Source organism: Nelumbo nucifera, chromosome 5 (genome assembly GCF_055504915.1).
Source record: "Nelumbo nucifera cultivar China Antique chromosome 5, China Antique-T2T, whole genome shotgun sequence".
In the NCBI taxonomy this organism is placed as follows: domain Eukaryota; kingdom Viridiplantae; phylum Streptophyta; class Magnoliopsida; order Proteales; family Nelumbonaceae; genus Nelumbo; species Nelumbo nucifera.
Window position 1 is genome coordinate 11,847,646 of NC_142653.1, and position 21,592 is coordinate 11,869,237.

The window sequence follows — 21,592 nt, forward strand, 5'->3', positions numbered from 1 at the left end:
AAGCCGGGTCTGAACACAAAATTCAGGCCCAAGCTCGAAATTTAATAAAAATTGTAAATTATAATTATAAAAACTGAACTAAACAATTTAAGAGTTAATTTCCCAAAAAATTAATAAAAATTGAAAATTATAAAAATAATTTATTTTATCCACCTTAAATGATTTATATGTTTTATTTTAAAATTATGTGTAAAATAAACAATTGTGTGTTAAAAATAAAATATATTTATTATTTAAAAAATAGAGGTTATTTATATAAAAATACTAAATATAAATTTCCCAAAAAAAATAACAAAAATTGAAAAATATAATTATAAAAAACTGAAATGTTGTGAAAATTATTGTATGATATATACATCTCCCAAAGTCCCAGTATTGTTGATTATAATGTTTGTCTTCATATAACAAGTATACATTTTTCATGTATTTATATCTCATTTATACTTAACACAGCTTTAGATTTAGTATTATTAACATATTTATTGATTTGTATGCATTTTCCTAATATATTAAAACATTTTCATATCTTTCCTCCCTTGTTCCCAACCGTATCCGTATCGGAACTGTCTAATACGAGATACCGATATCCGTATCGGAACTATAACGACCACCGCTCAAATACGAGTTCCCTTCTTCCTTTCTAATTTCTATTTTCTGCACCATCGTTATAGCCCGTTTGTCGAAAAGGAAAAGTTGTTAGATCCCAGGTCGAAGAGATGGAACTAAAACCAGGTTTATCGGCTCTTGTAACCGGGGGAGGCTCAGGAATCGGTAAATTATTCAGCTCTTTCATTCTGATTATCTTGATTATAAAAAGATATATTTTCCTTAAGCTATACGCCATATCTATATGCCTCCAATTGACAGAAAATGTTCAGATACAGAGTCAAATTCTTATAGTAACAGATTACGATCATCCCAATAAAATTGGTTTTTGAATCATTATTCCGTCAGCTCTGTGCTGAAAACAGTTGACACATATGCTTTGGTGCTTTGGTCATCATGTATAATAACTGTTGTTTGGCGCGGAAAGACTTGTTTAAACGCTTAAATTTGGGAGCTTACCATCTTATCTGTGGTACTAAATCAGGGATTTGACCTTTTTTAGACTAAGGACTGTAACATCGTGAAAAGGTCTGCAGTTTCATGGTTACACAGTTCAATTTCGAACCAAGAGACTATTGTACTGAATTTGTACTAGTCTGTTATTTTCAAATATGGTGCATATGTAAACTGTCTGAATCTGATCAACTAAGAGCCCGAGAGATTGGAAAGCAGATGGATATAAAATATAGACACAAATTCGATTTGTTTATGTATCTGGCTATTTGATACATATCTGATCTGATTAAAATATCAGTGCGTTCATCTAAGGTTGAAATAAATTCATAAAATTAAATATAAAGCAAAAATATGTACCATAAGTGGAAAAAATAAGTATTATCTAAATTCCAAATCCAACTTAGAGTCATCAGACTGCCATTATTAGCTTGTTTAGGAATGTTATCCTTCTATTCACCTATGTTTAGGAATGTTATCCTTCTATTCACTTTGGAGTCGGCAGATTATCATTATTAGCTTGTTTAGGAATGTTGTCCTTCTATTCACTTATGCCTTTTCTTTTTGTCCCTTGACTCTTATACATGTTCATTATTATTAATAAAATCCCATTGTTACTGATAAATGGAAAAAGCAAAAAATGCGATTACTTAACTTGGTAGGAAGTAAAACACTTCTCTGGATGTCATGGTTGCAAACATTATAGACTAGCATATTTTATGGTGATTAGGCACTATGTTGTCTCCTAGATTCATCTTCTTCTCATTCTCTTTCATATAAGTTTAATCTTTTGTGATGGTTTTAGTGGAATGGTATTAGCATATTACTAAAAGAGGGTAGTCGTTGTTCTGCTATATAAAGGGGATTATTCCATGCCTTTCTTTGAAAACTCCAAACCTTCTTCTTTCCATTTAAATCCCTGTAGTTTTATCTTAATCCACCTTTCTCAATCCACCTGCTATTAGCTTTATATGTCCCATTTAAATCCCTGTAGTTTAGTCTTTTTTTTTGACCAAGCGTTGTATAATCTTTATCTCTTTCTTTCAATCTTTTTTTCCCTTTTAATTGTTCATGATTATAGGCAAGCTCACCCCACTATACATGCTATTCTATGAGCATTAATTATCTTTTGGATCATTGATCATGTTTTATTGTTGTTTATGATACAAAGTAGAAAGCATTTGTAGGGTGTAACAAATTTATAATGTAGTGAATTTACAGGATTCTCTCTCCACTCTTTTACTTATAACACAAGTATTTATCAAGTACCAATTGACCCATCCTTGTATAGAACTATCTCTTTGGAAAACTTCAAGTGTTAAACTAAAAGAAAAAAGGTTAAACCTTGAAGACCTAATTGCTTTTTTCCGAGAATGTTGGAAGATTCTGAAGGGTGGTGTAATGGAGGTATTCTTGGGTTCCATGACAGAGGAATGATTAATCCTGGAGTGAATGCAACTTCTATAACCCTTATTCCAAATACACCAAATGCCAAGCCATCCAAGAGACTATAGGCCAATCAGTTTGGTGGGAAGTTTTTATAAAATCATAACCAAGGTGCTTGCCTTAAGGTTGTAAGATGTTCCATCAATCATCTCACAGTTCCAATGGCTTTTATCTAGGGCTGCAAATCACAGACCAAATCCTAATAGCCAATGGGAAAACACATATGACTGTGTATTTGTCATTTTTTGGAGAAATATTAGAGAGTTTTCGATTTAGGGCTAATTGGCAAAAGTGGATCAAGGGTTGCTTAAATTTTAGTATTTGATTTAGTAAATGGGATGGTGAAAGACTTCTTTTTTCCAACCAAGAGATGATTAAAGCAAGGTTATCCTCAATCTTCCTTTCTCTTCACCCTCATTATGAGTATTTTTAGTCAATTAATCTCAAGGGCAGAAAGATGCTGTCTAGCTAAGGGTTGGAGAATAGGCAGGGGAAATTGTGGTGACACATTTGCTATTAGCAGATGATGTCATCCTATTTTATGAAGATGAAGGGGAAATGAGGGCAAGAAACTTATATCTCCTGATTAGTTGCTATAAAAGAATATCAAACCTGAGAATTAACTTAGAAAAGAGTTGAATTGTGGGCTTCAATATTGGTGAGGTGGAGGTAGAGAAACTTGCTGCCCTATTAGAATGTTCAGTGTTTTGTTGGCCTATGAAATATCTAGGTCTTCCCTTAGGGGGAAATCTTAGACTGAATAACTTATGGAACCTTGTGGTGGGTGGATTCACTAAAAAGATGACCTCTTTGGAAGAAAAGCTACATATCATTCATTGGTAGCATTACATTAATAAAGCTAACTTTGACTAACTTCCCTATTTATTACTTGTCAATGTTCAAGAGTGCAGATTTCAAAAGGGCTACAGAAAATCATGAGAGGCTTCCTATGCGAATCTGGGAAAACCAAAAGGGATCACTTATAAATTGGGTCATAGTAAGAAAAAGTAAGGAGGAGGGAGGTCTAGGTGTGGGTAAAATTGTTGAAAGGAACAAAGCTTCGTTGGGACGATGGCTTTGGTTATTTTCTTAGGATGTAGATAAAATTTGGTACAATGTGATTGCAACATCCATGGGATGCTAGAGTGGCTACAAGATCCTCAATTACCTCTCTTTGTAAAATTATTTAAGGTTTGCTTCCTATGTTCTTATAATATATTCAATATGATGTTTGATTCAGGAATAAAATTAGATCCTAGGACCTTCAAAAGATTGTCTCCTAGGTATATAGTTCACCTCTTCTTATAAGTGTTAACTTATACCTCATTGTGCTACAAGATTTGAAAGGGATTTTTCTTGGGATTTGGGTTCAGAAGATGTATAATATATTTTGAGATAATGGAGGCTATTAATTTAGTGATTTTGTCCTGCAATTCCCCTAAACCTAACTGTTGTATTTGGACTACAACTCCACCAGGCCTCTTTACTTGTGCTTCCTCTTTTAAAGTGCTTTCTGGCCCCCTCCCCTTTGTAGGCATTTCCAATAAAGTCTATTTGGAATGGGCTGATCTTGCCAAAAATTAGGGCCTTTTGTTAGGAGGTGTATGCGTGACTGTGAGAGATTACTAAATGAATTCCTAATTGGTGTCTTTCATCTCATATGTGCTTTCTTTGCAATCCAAGCTGTAAATGTACTCATCACATACTGATCTCCTGCCTGTTTGGAACTAGCATTTGGGAGTCCGTCTTTTCTCTCTTTGGTTGTTGGAGGACCCCCCTGATGATGTAGAAAGCCTATTTAAGTCCCTGCTTTTCAAAAAGAGAGGGAAGATTATGGGAAGGTGCACAAGGACAGCGGTACTTTGTTCCATATGGGAAGAAAGATGTACACACAATTTTTATGAAAGAGAACCATCAGGGGAAGCTGTTGTTGCTAACATGTTAATCAAAGTAGTGCATTGGTTAGAAACCCTAGAAATTGTTGACCCTTTCTCTATAGATGATACCTTAGGGGATTGTAGCAAGTGGCATATTCATCCTCACCCATATCAATAAAAGAAAAAAAAAGAAGAAGTTCAACCACAGCCAGACCAATAGCAAAGATGGATTGGAGTCCTCCAGCTTTAGACCACACCAAACTCAACTTTAATGGATGCAGCATGGATAATGTAGAAAATTCTGGTGTAGGAATTTTCAGAAACAGTGATGGGGCTATTCTTCTATCTACTCAGGTTCCATTGGCGTGGGGGACTCAACAAGAGCAGAACTATTAACGGTCTTGTGGGGTTAAGACTGGGCAGATTCCTTAATCAAAGGAATGTGGTGGTGGAAGGGGATTCCCACTTTGTAGTTGGTTGGTTAAAAAACCATAACCAGATCTGAAGGCAAAATAGGCACTTCATGAGGGAGGTAACCAATCTAATTGAGGGAACTAAGATGTTCAAACATAAGGGTCCCAAGATTTGCAAACTGTTTTGCTGATTTGTTTGCCAAATAAGGGGTGAACTGAACTCTTTTGGGAAAACATTTCATAGTGAATGATGTAATCTGTAGTAGCACTGCCTAGCCTAACATATTTGAGTCCCAAGCTATCTGATGCAGATAATTCATTCTTTAACGCATATTCAATAAAAATTTTCACTGTTGTTGATAATAAAAGAGAAAAAAAAAGAGAGCACCCTGATCAGCCTTTTTAATTTTTTTTTGTTTTACCTTAACCGTCGCTTTCAACCTTGTTAATTTTCTGCTGCTTTCTTGAAAAATCAAAACATTATTAACTTCCATGAATAAAAACTGCAGTTATCAATAAAAAAGTACATATCTTACCAATCAAAATTTCTTATGTTACCAACAAAAAATGTACACTAGTTAAGAAAAATTTACACTAATTTTCTTTTCATGAATTGGAGTTGGTTTTCTATTGTTTTTCTTAATTTATCCTTATTCATGATTGAAGCAACTTCCAATTTGCTATATTCATTTTTTATTTCCTTTCAAACACCTTACAAATGCATTGTGACTGTTTAATTGTCATTAATTTTTTTCTAGATCAGTAAGCATGAATTTTATTTAACTTTCATTTGTTTCCATTTGCTGCATCCTTTAGTTTTCATTGTCATTAATTTTGTATAGATGCATACTTGCATTAGTATCTTATTGTATGGTGTTGATGGTAATATGGTATATAAGCAAAACAGTTAACTTGGCTTTTGGAAAGGAAGGCATTTTTTGTATATGTGCATACTTGCATTAGTGTCTTATCATATGGTGGTGATGATATATAGGTAAGGCACTTTGCTTGGCTCTTGGAAAGGAAGGCATTTTTGTGACAGTTGCAGATTTATCTGAAGAAAAGGGAAAAGAAGTTGCTTCATTGGTTGCAAAAGAGAATGCCAAGTTCCATCCCAAGCTAGAATTTCCTTCAGCTATGTTCATTAGGTGTGATGTGACTAATACTAGTAAGTTAATTGTTATGTTTCATGTACTGTTAGTGGTCTTGATATTACATTTAGCATTAATGAGTTCATTTGGGTTGTTGACTTTGGTAATCACTGCTGACTTACTTCAACATGTAACTAAGAAACCTCCAATTGAGGTGGTCAAATGCCTTTTCCATATCCACCTTGCAGATCACTCAAGCTTGGCCACTCTTAATTAATGAGTCAATTAACTTGTTGGCTCTTAAAATCCCATAAAAAATTTGGTGTTCCTCCACAAAATAGGTTTGATGAATGGATTTTGGGGCATGCTGTTTGCTTGGGTATGAATTTTCAGATGAAACATGCTTCAAGAAATTTCTTACTGTCTTACATGCATGGCAAAGAAAAATAGGTTTGAAACTATGTAATTTAGTTTCTCATCCTCTTCCTCTAAAACTTTGTTTCTTTAATTTAGTTTCTCCTAAATCCCTTTTTTATTGGTTTTGTTTCTAAGATGATACAATGGGTTTATGTTTCTTTGTGTGTGTGTGTGTGGAGGATGCTGAGTTTAATATGATATTAGGTGATGCCTTTAAAATAGCTAATTGACCTTACCATTATGAATAGGAGAGACAGCTGCTGCTTTTGAGAAGCATTTGGAAACATATGGAGGGCTGGATATCTGCATCAACTCTGCTGGAATAAGCAATCCTTTACCCTTCCATAAAGATAAAACTGATGGCACTGGTTCATGGAGACATACTATACATGTAAACCTGATAGGAGTTATTGATTGCACTCGCCTTGCGGTATGCATAAATCAAACTTGACTTTCCTAGTTTACTTAATTCTATAGATGCTCCAAGATCCCCTCCAACCAATAGGTTTTTGTAATAATGTGTTTTGCCAATTTCAGGCCTTTTCAAAACAGCCAATAGTTCCCTTGTTGAATTGCTATGACATATAGGCCTAGAAAAGATAGCCATTATGCTCCCTTGGCTGTTGTGGAATACTTTCCATATTTTTGAGCAGTGATATGTAATGCTATTCTACTTGTTTTCCATTATTCCATTTCTTGCAACCTTTAATAACAGTAATTGTCATGTTATTCTTAAATGTATATATAATATACAAAAGATCCAGTCTGTCATAGATAATGTATATATGATGGAGGACAAAGGGGCTAATTTTACCAAACTGTAACTTGAGGGCGGAAGAGAGATTGAGAGATGGAGATAAGATATAAGATAGTGGAAGGTGCTTCTAAAGTATGAGTATTAAGATTTGCCTGTTTGTATGGGAGTGTGTGGCTATTGAAAAACTGGAGAAAAACTTATTCTGATGGTAAATAATGAAATGCAGATCATGTTGCCACCATGGAGTGGGGAAATCAATGGTAGGGGAGGTTGATAGGATAAAAATGAGGGAAGTACAAACTATATTGCCTTCGCCGGAAAAAAGGTTTGAGAGTGGTCTGAAAGGGAAATAGCATTGAAAAAAGAGGCACAGGAGAACTTTCCTAGGTTAACAATAGTCTAGATTCTCTTAGCACTCACACTAGGGTCCAATAAACACCATCAAACAATTCTAGTAGCGAACTGAGTTCTGGAATTTCAAAATAAATAAGTCTCTATGAAGGCCATGGTCCCATGAATTAGTGCTACTAGAAAAGGTTACAAAGGAGGCTATGGAGTAGTTCTTGAAATTGGAGAATTTCATCATCTATATTAGTATCATCTAACTAATAAATGCAAAGATGAAATTGACTGAGATGCTAGGGAAAGTGAAAAAACTTAGCATATAAAGTTTAATAGACTCTAAGCATTAGTTAGGTTTCTTTTGAAGATGTATAAGAAATACTTTTGACTACATAAAAACAAAAAAGTTTTCCATCAAACAATTCTAGTAGCGAACTGAGTTCTGGAATTTCAAAATAAATAAGTCTCTATGAAGGCCATGGTCCCATGAATTAGTGCTACTAGAAAAGGTTACAGAGGCTATGGAGTAGTTCTTGAAATTGGAGAATTTCATCATCTATATTAGTATCATCTAACTAATAAATGCAAAGATGAAATTGACTGAGATGCTAGGGAAAGTGAAAAAAGTTAGCATATAAAGTTTAATAGACTCTAAGCATTAGTTAGGTTTCTTTTGAAGATGTATAAGAAATACTTTTGACTACATAAAAACAAAAAAGTTTTCCATTAGTGCTTTGTGATATATTGTAATTTGGTTTTAGCCATCAATTTTATGGTTAGTGTGCAGCTTCTGGGCTTCATATTTTTTTTTTTTGTGATCAATAGCTGAAATTTCATTAAAGGTTAATAAAGAAAGTATACAAGACAACCAGAGAAGGGAGAGATAAGCTCTCTTAACTCTCCCTAAGAAAGTTAGGTTTCTGGGCTTCATATTCTTCAATGTCTAGGTTTTCTGATCTGTTAATTTCAGCTTTCATTTTGAATCTCAAAAAAATTAGGGTGATGTTTAGAATGCTCATTTATTTTGTTATTTTAAGTTTTGCATTGTCTAAATACGGGAAGGTTATGTGGTGGTTGCCATGTCACTTTGTCAACAGATTCAAACCATGCAAACTGCACAAAAGCCTGGTGTTATTATAAATATGGGATCTGCTTCAGGTCTTTATCCTATGTATGGTGACCCTATATACTCTGGGTCCAAAGGTTTGTTTCTTTCTCTTTCTACCACTGGCTTTTCTTTCCCCTTAATCTCAAAGTTTTTTTGTCAATTTTTCTTGTACTTTTTTTGATGCAAATGCTGCCTAAATTGCTTGACCTGTATGCTGCAAAACACAAAGAACAATACAAAGATCCTTTTTTTAAATGAGATTTGCTTTGGTTTCTAGTCTCATGAGATTACACTTTCACAGGTGGTGTGGTTTTATTTACTAGATCACTTGCTCCATACAAGCGTCAAGGAATTCGTATCAATGTGCTTTGCCCTGAGGTAATAGTTAAGTTTGAATGATTATAATTATTTCCAACTAACAGAAGGAAAATGTTTTTTTTTTCAATTCCTGATGAGCGTTTTTAACAGAATCCAATCTAATAAATATTTTAACTCTTTTGAAAGTGTTACAATTCTGCACTTTGTTCAGACCTTCAACATGATTACATGAGAATGCTAATTCTTCTGTGCTCTTGTCAGTATATTGAAGTTACAATCGTGATTTCTTGTATTAAGTTAGTATATAACATGCTTATATTGGATAATTAGTACATAAACAGCCCTTGCCAATTCCTTCTTGGATCTTTGATGCTAGTCTGAATGGTTCAAACAGGTTTTATCATGTTATGGGGCCTGTCATACCAATACACTTGATTGCATCTGACTTTCTTCACTAGTTCTTATTTTGTTGTCTACCTCTATTTTTTGTGCTTTCTGGTTGTAACTTTGGTCTTTATCATTTCACTAAGAGATTTACTTCAATGATTGAAGAGGGAAAAAAGCAAGAGGGAAACATATTCCATCTAGACACATTAAACAAAGAACTTTTTTTTTTTATAACAAAATAAAAAATTATTGAGAAACATAAAAGGTTATAAAGCAAAGGATAAAATAGAGATTACACTTAGTAGAAATCTGCTGAATCAAAAGACGTGTAAAGAAGAAAAGAAAAGAAGTATTTCTTGTGGAAGAAGAGAAAGAGAAGAGAAGAGAAGAAGTTGAGAAAGAAAGAGAGAGCCAATCAGATCTGGCCGTCCTCTCCATTAGTATTTGTACTTTAATTAAAAAAGAGAGTACAATGACTAATATGCCCTTATAGGGCGACTAACACAAAAACTGCATAAAAAACTTAAAAACATCACTCCAAAGGGTCTCAACAAGTGTTCTGTGGTCCCCACTTCCTTTCTAAACAAATAATTAACAAAATTAACTAAAACATTTGCAGAAGTCTGCACAAAATCCTTAATACTCCCCCTCAAGTTGGGAGTAAATGTCACACATTCCCAACTTGCGTAGGTCATGTTCAAGCTTGTTCTTTGTATCCCCTATGGTGAAGACATCAACTAACTATAACTTAGAGGAGACATAAGGTATGTAGACTTCTTCGGCTGTCACCTTTTCTCTTATGAAGTGTCTATCAACCTCAATGTGTTTTGTTCTGTCATGCTGAACTGGATTGTGGGCAATATTGATTGCAACTTGGTTGTCACAATATAACATCATGGGTTCCTCTTCATCTATCCCAATCTCACTCATCAAGGATCTAACCCAAAGTAATTCTGAAACACAATGGGCCATAGATCTATGTTCATCCTTTGCACTTGACCTTGCCACCACTAGCAGTTTTTCACTCTTCCATGAAACCAGATTTCCTCCCACAAAGGTGCATGCCCCTGATGTAGATCTCCTGTCATCTATACAACTTGCCCAATCTGCATTTGTATAGGACTCTAGTTTCAAATTCCCATGATCTGAGAATAAAATTCCTCTGCTAGGATGCTTCTTTAGGTATGCAAGTATCCTATCAATGGCTTCTCGGTGCTGAAGAGGAGCATGCATATATTGACTCACAACACTCACAACATAGGAAATATCTAGGTGTGTCATACATAAATATAGTAGCTATCCTATCATCCTCTAATGTCTCCCCACATCCTTAACCAACTCACCATTCAAAGCATTAATCCTGTAGTTTGGATCAATAGGAGTATTAGCTAGTTTAACTCTTAGCTTCCCAGTTTCTTGTAGTAGGTCCAACACATACTTCCTCTAAGAGATGAATAGCCCATGCTTGGATCTTGCAACCTTAATCCCCATAAAATATTTTAGTTCACTTAGATCCTTAATCTCAAATTTTTGTTGTATTGACTTCTTGAGTGCATTAATCTCCCTCAGATCATTCCTTTCAACAACTATATCATCCACATACACAATCAGTACCGCCACAAGTGCTTCTCTCCTCTTTACAAAGAGAGTGTGATTTGACTGGATCTGTGTGCATCCAAAATGGAAAATGCCCCCCTAAAGCTGTCAAACCATGCCCTAGGTGACTGTTTCAATCCATATAGTGTCTTTTTCAGTTTGCAAGCTTTTCCTTCACCAACATTCTCATAAAAAGCCAATTGGAAGGTCCATGCGTACCTCCTCCTACAAATCACCACTAAGGAATGAGTTTTTAACATCAAACTGGAAGAACAACCGCGAGTAAGTAGCTGCTAGAGACAAGAGGATCCAAATTGAGCTCATCTTAGCTATTGGTGCAAAGGTCTCCAGATAATCTATACCATAGGTCTGTGTATACCCTTTTGTAACCAACCTCACCCGGCAGCAGCAGCAGAGCGGGGCCCACACGACAGCTCATAGGGGTGGGCCCACCCTTATCTGGACACGTCAAGCCAACTCGCCGCCAACTTATCTTATCCCTTATCCCTTATCCCTATCTTATCCCTTATCCCTTATCTTATCTTATTTTATCTTCTTAAGTAAGAGTTATGAGTTTTAGTTTGAGTAGGAAATTAGGAGTTTTAGTTTGAGTTGGATTACCCTAGCCTAGCCGAATCCAACAAGGAATTCTCTTCTGTAATCTCCTATTTAAGGAGCTACGAATTGAAATAAAGCATTCAGTTTTCGCAGTCAAGAAAGAGAGTAAGGAGAGTTCAGGTGATCTCTTGGACAAATCACCCATTAGGAGAGTTCGGGTGATCTCTTGGACAAATCACCCACGCGATTGCCGCAATAGGGTTTGCACGCAAGGGAAGGCGCAAGGAAAAGCAGGGCTTTCGCACCGTGGGCCGACCCGTGACGGGATTCTACGCGCGGGACCATAACAATTTGGTATCAGAGCCAAACGTCACGGGCGATATGGAGCAGCTATCAATCAAGGTCAACGAACTGGAACATAGGCTAGCAGAAACCAGCATGGAGGTTCGTGAAGTTAGGGAAGACGTCCGGGAGATGCGACGCCTGCTGGAAGCATTCCTCCCCAACAAAGAAATGAGTTCTGAGGGAATCGCCAACACCAACAGACGCCGTCCGGATTGGGCAGAGGCATCCAGCGAACAACAGATCGCTGCCCCTACAGCCGCAGTTATTTCCAAGGATCAGCGCATGGAGGATGAAACTGTAAAGTCTCCTCCTTTGGCCGGGGACAATGTCACGAACATTATAGTAGAACCTGCAGAATGCGCTCCTTTGAAGAAGACAGGTGGGCTTGGCGATGTTGCTGGGGCTTTACTGAAGGCCTTGGCTCGGCGTGGACATAGAGTTATGGTTGCGGCACCACAGTATGGTAACTATGCAGAAATCCAAGAAAAAGGAGTGCGCAAGAGATGTAAGGTGGAGAGGCAGGATATAGAGGTAACTTCCTCTCAAGCTTATATTGATGGCATGGATTTTGTGTTCATAGACAGCTCTATGTTCCGCAATATTGAGGAAAATACATATGGGGGAGGCCGAGGGGATATTTTAAAACGCATGGTTCGCTTCTGTAAGGCTGCTCTTGAGGTTCTCTTCTGTAAGTATACCCGATGCGTTCCTGTGATCCACAACAAAGCACATCGGGGCCGTGGTCCAGTATGCGATTTTTGTTATGTGGATCTTCCACAAAACTACTTCAAACTATATGATCCAGGAGGTGGGGAACACTTCAATGTCCTTGCGGCTGGACTGAGTGCAGCAGAGCGTGTAGCCACTGTAAGCCATGGTTACGCCTGGGAGCTGGAAACTAAAGAAGGTGGCTGGGGTCTGCATCAAATAATCCAGCTTTATGCACTGAGATACGGGGCAGTCCCTGTTGTTCTTACTGTTGGTGGACTGAGAAATAGTGTGCAGCCATTTGATCCATTCGTAGAGTCCCAAGCCATGTATCCGGAATACGAGCTTGAGGACAAGCTCGTAGTCCGGGAGGGGTGTAATGTTATGGTCACACCATCCGGAAGTGCACTACGGCGTAGTCATAGGCAGCAGCACGCACAGCAGTAGGCACCGCCTGGCAGTGCCGCACAGCAGCACGCACCGCACGGCAGCACGCACACGCCCGGCACCGCACGGCAGCACGCACACGCCCGGCACCGCACGGTAGCGGCACCATGAGCCGCGCGCACGCACTGCGTGCATGCACCGCGCGGCAGCGGCACCATGAGCCGCGCGCACGCACCCGACAGCAGCAACAGAGTGGGGCCCACATGACAGCTCATAGGGGTGGGCCCATCCGGCAACGCAGAGCGGGGCCGACCCGTGACGGGATCCATTCGCAGAGTCCCAAGCCATGTATCCGGAATACGAGCTTGAGGACAAGCTCGTAGTCCGGGAGGGGTGTAATGTTATGGTCACACCATCCGGCAGCGCACTGTGGCGCAGTCATAGGCAGCAGGCACACACAGCAGTAGGCACTGCCTGGCAGCGCCGCACAGCAGCACACCGCCGATAGTGCGCAGCACGCACCGCCAGGCAACAGCGCGCACCGCACGGCAGCACGCACCGCGCACATGCCCGGCACCGCACGGCAGCGGCACCATGAGCTGCGCACGCACTGCGCGGCAGCGGCACCATGAGCCGCGCGCACGCACCCGACAGCAGCAGCAGAGCGGGGCCCACACGACAGCTCATAGGGGTGGGCCCACCCTTATCTGGACACGTCAAGCTAACTCGCCGCCAGCTTATCTTATCCCTTATCCCTTATCCCTATCTTATCCCTTATCCCTTATCTTATCTTATCCTTATCTTATTTTATCTTCTTAAGTAAGAGTTATGAGTTTTAGTTTGAGTAGGAAATTAGGAGTTTTAGTTTGAGTTGGATTACCCTAGCCTAGCCGAATCCAACAAGGAATCCTCTTCTGTAATCTCCTATTTAAGGAGCTACGAATTGAAATAAAGCATTCAGTTTTCGCAGTCAAGAAAGAGAGTAAGGAGAGTTCAGGTGATCTCTTGGACAAATCACCCATTAGGAGAGTTCGGGTGATCTCTTGGACAAATCACCCACGCGATTGCCGCAATAGGGTCTGCACGCAAGGGAAGGCACAAGGAAAAGCAGGGCTTTCGCACCGTGGGCCGACCCGTGACAGGATCCTACGCGCGGGACCATGAGTCATCAACCTTGTACTTCGAATTGAACACCCATCTACATCCAATTGTCTCCTTGTTTGTAGGAAGATCAACTATCTCCCATGTCTGGTTTTTAATCAAAGCCTCCATTTATTCTTGCATAGATGTTCTTCACTCAGGTTTGGGGAGCCTCATTGACATTCCTAGGTATAGACATAGTATCTAGGGAAGAAAGGAAGGCACAACAGGAAGGTGATAGGGCACTATAAGAGAGATGGTGTGAAATGCAATGAGCTGTACACTTTCTCTCTCTCTGGTAGAGTGCAATGGGAAGATCAAGATCAGCTGCAACATCAGTGCTAGGTATAAAAACATCATCAATGGGATCAGAGTCAATAACAAGCTCAAGAGAAATACCTGGAGCTGTAGCAACCAAACCTGGAATCTCAGATGGACCGATGGAGAGCGGTGCAGGTTCTCCTACTAGAGCATGTATGGAGTCAATCCTCTTGCGTTGGTGCTGAAAGAACTTTGAGACAGGTTGTAATGGATCAGGTAGTGGGATTGAAGCTGATGGACCAGATTGAAGGAACATGAAGAGGAATAGATTGTGAACTCTCCTCCCCAAAACACTCCCCCTAAGGAGAACCACCAAAGGAAAAGAATGTAAACTCAAAGAAGGTAACATCCATAGTGGCAAACCTATTCCCTGACATTGAATCATAACAACTATACCTCTTTTGGTTTTCAACATACCGAAGAAAAACACATTTTTTGGCCTTAGGATCCAACTTCTTATGATGAAGATTGAATGACACCTTAAACCCTAGGATGCATGAAGGTACATGATTGTGAGAAAAATGAACAAGAACTGAAACACACACCCTAAGACTTCTTGCCACCTCCACAATGTGTCTATTTTTCCTCTTTTCTACCTCATTCTACTGCGGTGTATAAGCACAAGTACTTTGATGAATCACCCTATGCTCTAAAAAATATGTGGCCAAATCCTTTTCAAAGTATTATCTATCATTGTTTGATATGGAAATCTTAGTCCTCACTCCAAACTGTGTGGGAACCATCTGGTAGAACTATTGCACCAAAATAGATACCTCATCATGTGATCGTGTCAAATATATCCAAGAATACTGAGTATAATCATCCACAAACAAAAGAAAATAACAGTAACCACCCATGGGAGAAATATGATAAGGTCCCCATACATCAGTTTGAACAATATCAAAAGTAGAAGAACTTCTTTTATTACTTGGTTTAAAAGAATGTCTTACAATGCTTTCCCAATTGACAATTTTCACACTCTAGACTAGATAACTGACCAAACTCAAACAACTTTGGAAACAAACATCTCAATGAACTGAAAGAAAGATGACACAACTGATTATGCCAGAGCATAATTTAACTCACTGACTCTGACCCACTACTGCTGCTACTAACATGGTGGCTTGAATGTCTCAGAATCTCATCTAGAAGGTAGACTCCATTCACCTCACGACTACTCCCAATCGTCCTCTTTGACTCCAGATCCTATAAAACACAATTACTAGGAAGGAAAGTCATTGAACAATTCAAATTTTTTGTTAGACTACTTACAGAAAGAAGATTAGTATGAAGCCTAGGAACATATAAGCCAAAAGACAAAGTAATGCCATCAGTCACCCTAATTGCCCCTTTCCCAACAATGGGAATATGAGAACCATCTGTTGTAGAGACTCTATCTCTACCAAAACACAATTGGTAAGAACTAAAAAGGGTAGACAGATTGGTTATGTGCTCAGATGCTCCTGAGTCTATAATCCAAGGAGGTCCCTCTTTACCTAAGGTGGATGCATAATTTGCAACCGCATATGAACTACCTGTATGAGCAAAGAAAGTAGTGTGACTGGCTTCTAGATTTCCTGCACTTTATTGCCTGCCTAAAGAACTAGAACCAACCGAATCCTTCTTACTCATAAGCTGTTCATACTTCTACAATTCAGTTATGACTGTTGCCATTGCAATGGACTCCAAGTTGGCTTGGGTAAAAGGTCCCAAAGAGTCTCTAGTAATTGACACATTTTCATTTCCTTGCTTGTTCTTGACCCAAATTAGTATGAAATGTGGATGGAGCTTCCAATAGGTGTCTCGCTTAAGCTTCTTGTAGAAGTCACAAACCAAGTCCTTTTTATCCTCCCTCTTGATCTCACTACTCCCCCTATCTCCATTTGGCTTAGGTTTGACTGTATTGACCATAGCCGATTGGTCAACCCCCAGATTGTCTCAACATGACATTCCTCCTGTTCTCCTCTTTTAACACAAAGGTATAGGCTTGAGAATGATTCAAACTCTCTCTGGAAAGGATGTGTTGCCTAGCAATATCAAATTCAGGGTTTAGTTTAGCTAAGAACTCAAAGACTTTGTTCTTCTCCACCAACTTTTGATAGGTTGTTGCATCCTTCGTACTCTCCCAAACCCCACAGTCTCTAAGTGATCTATCTCTTGCCAAAGTGTTTTCAACATGGAGAAATACATAACAAGAGGTCTATCTCCTTGTTTTGTATTAATCACCCGATTCCTTAGCTGTTAGACTCTAGCTACATTCTATTTCTAGGAGTAGGTCTTAGTCACTCCATCCCAAGTCTCCTTTGCAATATTAGCCCAATTTTTACCAATGTGAGGAGGTAACATAGAATTACACAGCCCAGACATTACCATGTAATTCTCCTGCACTAGTTAGGAGGAATCTGTATTGGGTTTCTTCTCGTCCCCAATGGTGTATCCCAATTTCCCATGAGCACCAAAAACCATCTTGGCTGATTGTGTCCATTCTAAATAATTTGTACCATCTAATTTTGCTGTGGTAATAATCCTAGACCCAAAAGGTTCCTACACCCAAACCTGTAGAGAACACTGATGAGGGTCCCACGACTGTGGTCCCCATTGTGTTTGTATGACAGCACATATAATCTTTGTTAGTTATATCAGTGTTAGTTGGTAGTTATTCCAGACAGCTTGTTATTTCAGCTTATTATTGTTTTATTTGCCATGTAAGCATTAATGGCAATTCTACCTTTTTCTACAATTAGTGAACATAACATATAAATATTAAGAGTGGGGCGGCATATTCAACTAATCTGTCCTTCTCCTTTCTAAACCCTAGTGTACTTCTGCTTCTCCTCCTTTTCTCCTTCTTTTCTTCTTCTTCTTTTCTCCATCCGAAACCTTTTTGGATTCAAGACTGACTGTAGTCTTGATTGACTACTTGGTATCAGAGCCTATCTAGGGTTTCTCATGTGTGTCTAGTCCAGCCGACCACATGAGAACTGCCTAGGGCTGGAAGCTTACAAAGAACTGTTCGTTGGCTGATTCTTGGAGGTTACCAAAAGGGTTTAGCAGCTGTCCGAAGGCTTGTAGAGGCTTGGAGAGTGTTTTGGTAATCAAGAAGAATCAAAGAAGGTTAAACGGATCAATATTAGGGTTCAGGCCGAGATTGAAGGTGGCGATCAGAGTTTTCTGGGTAAGTTTTTATTTTTCCTTGAGATTGTTGTCAGTCAAAGATAGGTTGGACCTATCTAGGAGGAGCGGCTGAACTCTCCTTTATTTTCTCAGAGGCGATCAGGTTTTTCTGATTTTTTTTAGGGTTTGTCATTAACCCTACGACCAGATTTGACTGTGAACCTATTTGGAAGGTGTGGCTGAGCACTATTTATGTTCTCACAAAGGTTTCCTTAACCCTACGATCAAACCCTAAATCTACTTCAGCATTACAGATTGTTTTCTAAGTGGTTTCTAGACCTGTTTTGGCTTGAAAGCCTGTTTTGGGGTGAGAACCTTTATTGGACTGCTTACATTCTGAACTGCCGATTGGTTTCAGATCAGATCCGAACTGAACTCATACAGAATTCTGACTGTGATCAGTTATTTAAGTGCTGTTTTCTATTGTAGTAGCTCTAATAGTTCTTAATTACTGATTCTTAACCAAGAATGGAGTTCAAGAATCAGGGGGAAGGTGTTTTTGGGAACAACAGTTCTGGTAACATGTTTGAGACTGCGTTTCAGATTACAATTGTGAGATTTGACGGATCCAATTACTTAGAATGGGCCCAATCGACCATATGGCTATTGGGGGAAGAGGAAAACTTAGCTACCTATTGGGAGATGTGAAATAACCTTCCAAGGAGGACCCAATGTATACCGAGTGGGTTCAGGAGAACTACTTGGTTATGACCTGGCTGTGCAACTCTATGCAGCCACATATCAGCCGAAATTATTTGTGGGCAAAAACAGCCAAGGAGATCTGGGATGTCATGAAAGAGACCTACTCCCAACCCCTTAATGTTGCTAGAGCCTATGAATTGAAGTGTGAGGTAAATAACCTCAAACAAGGAGAGAAACCAGTCTCTGTTTATTTCTCTACTTTGAAATCTCTATGGCATGAAATTGACCATCTGGAGACTCTTGAGTGGGAAAGTCCGAAAGATGTATAGACCCATAGAAAGCAAGTTGAGACCAATAGGGTGTTTGAATTCCTGGCTGGTCTGAATTCTGATTATGACATTGTGAGATAGCAGATACTGACAAGAGACAGTGTGACCTTATCTCAAGCCTACTCTTTGGTGCATAGTGAAAAGACTAGGAGAAAAATTATGATGCAACATCAGCCCTTCCCCCCAGCCCTAGCAACAGTTAAACCTAAGTCTGGGGGTGATACAGAAAGAGACATGAAGAAGGAAGATAAGCGGGATCTAGTGTGTGAACATTGCAAGAAACCCAAGCATACTAAAGATACATGTTGGAAGCTGCACCCTCATTTAGTCCCAGCAAAACTACGGAACAAAAGGGGTAATGCTCATATGGTTGTTAATACCGATTCTACATCCTCATCGGGCACAAAAGGCACGCCCATAGACACCTTATCTGCTGTTCGGGCTGCCCTAATACAGTTGGAAAAGGAGGTTGGGAATTCAACTCAGTTATCTCAGTCATCATCAGCGCCTGCCACATCAGCCTTTGCTCATTCAGGTACTCGGGCCTCAGCTTACCATGCTTCAGCTCCATGTAACACTGGACATTTTTGGGTAATAGACTCAGGTGCATCTGACCATATGACTAGCTTGCCATCACTGTTCACTACCTATCACTTATCTTCTGGTAGAGATAAAGTATCCATTGCTGATGGTTCCCTTGTTCCCATTTCTGGCAAGGGAGACATCAAGTTGTTTGATACTATCTCCTTATCCTTAGTCTTGCATGTTCCTAAACTTGATACTAATTTACTTTCAGTCAGTAGTATTACAAAACACCAGAACTGTTCAGTAACCTTTTTCCCTGACCGATGTGTTTTTTAGGATTTGGAGACGAGGAAGGTGATTGGGACTGGCCGTGAGACGAATGGGATCTATCTGCTTGGAGAGAGTTCTCATTGGAAAGAACATGTGGATAAGAAGTCCTTTGTTTCTCAGTCTGTGAGTCCGGTTATGCTTTGGCATAATCGGTTAGGTCATTTATCATTTCGGTCTTTGAAGAGTCTTTTTCCTAATTTGTTTGAGTATGTTGAGATGTCAAATTTGAGATGTGAGAGTTGTGAGCTTGCAAAGCATTGTAGAACATCTTATTCCTTGAGTAATAAAAGAAGTAGTAATTCTTTTGATGTTGTGCACACCGATGTTTGGGGCCCATATCGCATCCCTTCTATGGGAGGGTACAAATATTTCCTGTTGTTTGTTGATGACTATACCCGTTTTTCTTGGGTTTATCTTATGCGTTCTCGAGATGAGGTTCCCGCTCTGACCCAGACCTTTCATCAGATGATTTTAACGCAGTTCGGGTCAAAATCAAAATCCTCAGATCTGATAATGCGAAAGATTACTTTGCCAAGCCACTGGCCTCTTATCTACTCGATCATTGGGTTATTCACTAGAGCACTTGTCCTTATACACCACAGCAGAATGGGGTTGCCGAGAGGAAGAATAGACACATTTTGGAGGTGGCTAGAAGCATTATGTTTACCTCCAATGTGCCTATCCGTTTCTGGGGCGATGCTATTCTCACGGCAGTATATCTCATTAATCGGGTTCCCTCACGGGTTCTTGACATGAAGCCTCCGTTTACCCTTCTATACCCAGATGAGGAATTATTTACTGTTCCCCTTAAAACCTTTGGTTGCACCTGCTTTGTTCAGATTCTTGGCCCTCATCATTCCAAATTTGACCCTAAGGCCTCCAAATGCATTTTTCTCGGTTATGCACAAACTCAAAAGGGTTGTACAGTATCATAGTTCTTATTATTTTATTTGTTCTTTTTATCTTTCAGCCCTGTAAGGGCATTCTTGTAACTGTACATACTTTTTATCTCTTTAATATAAAAGAGGCTCTTTGGGGTGGGGGTCGACTATTTCTTGACACCCCTAGATCTGTTTTCTTCTAGATCTGAATTCACTTCACACCTTCACACTGGTGCAATCATTTGTAATGACCAAACCATCTTGGTTGACCTATAAAAAGGGCCATTATCCAATGTTGGTCCCAACTATCTGTTTGGAGGGGTGGATTGGATATGACCTAACTTTTGGCTTTTTCTTTGGCTCAAAGTGGCTATCTCTGTGTTTTCCACGATTTTTGATCTTCTAGATTGATGCATTTATGTTCTATATTCTTTTTTTCTTGTCTTTGTCACATGTAAGAAGAAAAAGCAGCTATCTGTTGCTTATCAACTGTAAAGCTCTAGTAACTCATTTGGATACCTGCTATCTGAATGCAGTTTGTTCAAACTGAGCTGGCATCAAAGGTGGATTCAAGATTTATTGATTTAATTGGAGGTTTTCTGCCCATGGAAATGATTGTCAAAGGTATTGCCTTACTGCTAATTAGTTATGCATTCTTCCCTTAAAAAACAGTTCATTGCAACTGAATATAATTGTTATTGAACGGATAAAAATGATGGAACAGGATTTATGTAGCCAACCCCATATAGTTGGGACAAGGCTTAGATGATGGTGATGGTGATCTTTTGATCAATACCTATATATCTTTGCAATCAATGTCCTAATACTCTTCCAATCATTAATGACATTTTTGTTATTGAATAAAAATATAATATTAGGTTACAATGCAATTTAGACCGACTATTGATTGATTTATTTCAAATGATGTCTTGCAACCAGGTATTTTTGAGAAACACAGAAATTTAGTGGATTATATTGTTGTGACTAATTTGTTAGTGATGGATGTTAGTTCTTTTACTCCAATTTCCTTCTACATATTTATGGTATGGGTATGAAATCTGTTGGTTGGTCAAGTCTAGGCCTTCAGGGCTTGTGATGGTAATGTTGTCATATCATATTTAGTGCTGATAGAAGTCAGGAAATGTGTGAATTAGTTAGTTTGGATTTCTATCCAACTCAAGGGATGGGATTGGCATTATCCATGAGCTTTACCATTGAGAAGTGTTCACAGATTGCAATAGATTGGTTGAGGAACTGGTCTCGATATCCTTGAAAGTTGGTGGATCTCTAACCAATTTCAAATTGGGTTTTGTCTCCAATAAGCAACGTTGTTAAAATATTGCAATTACAATACGATTTACAATTTGAATCATGAATCCCAAGGGTTTCGATTCGAATCTTATGTCCCAATCCTTTTCTGTAAAAATCTTACAATTTTTGT

General features: G+C 38.9%; 1 protein-coding gene across 8 annotated transcripts in view; it reads left to right on the forward strand.

Moving 5' to 3' along the window:
- The first annotated feature begins 615 nt into the window (after window positions 1–615).
- Window positions 616–21,592, forward strand: part of NQR (ARP protein (REF)) — a 75,749-nt gene continuing 54,772 nt past the window's right edge. For all 8 annotated transcript variants that reach the window (XR_016076468.1, XR_016076471.1, XR_016076469.1 and 5 more), the window contains exons 1-6: window positions 616–771; window positions 5,790–5,963; window positions 6,552–6,733; window positions 8,500–8,605; window positions 8,812–8,888; window positions 20,688–20,775. Coding sequence is in view for 1 of the 8 variants with exons in the window: in XM_010270907.3 (XP_010269209.1) it covers window positions 717–771; window positions 5,790–5,963; window positions 6,552–6,733; window positions 8,500–8,605; window positions 8,812–8,888; window positions 20,688–20,775 (682 nt within the window). In the remaining 7 variants the exon portion in view is untranslated. The remainder of the gene's footprint in view (window positions 772–5,789; window positions 5,964–6,551; window positions 6,734–8,499; window positions 8,606–8,811; window positions 8,889–20,687; window positions 20,776–21,592) is intronic.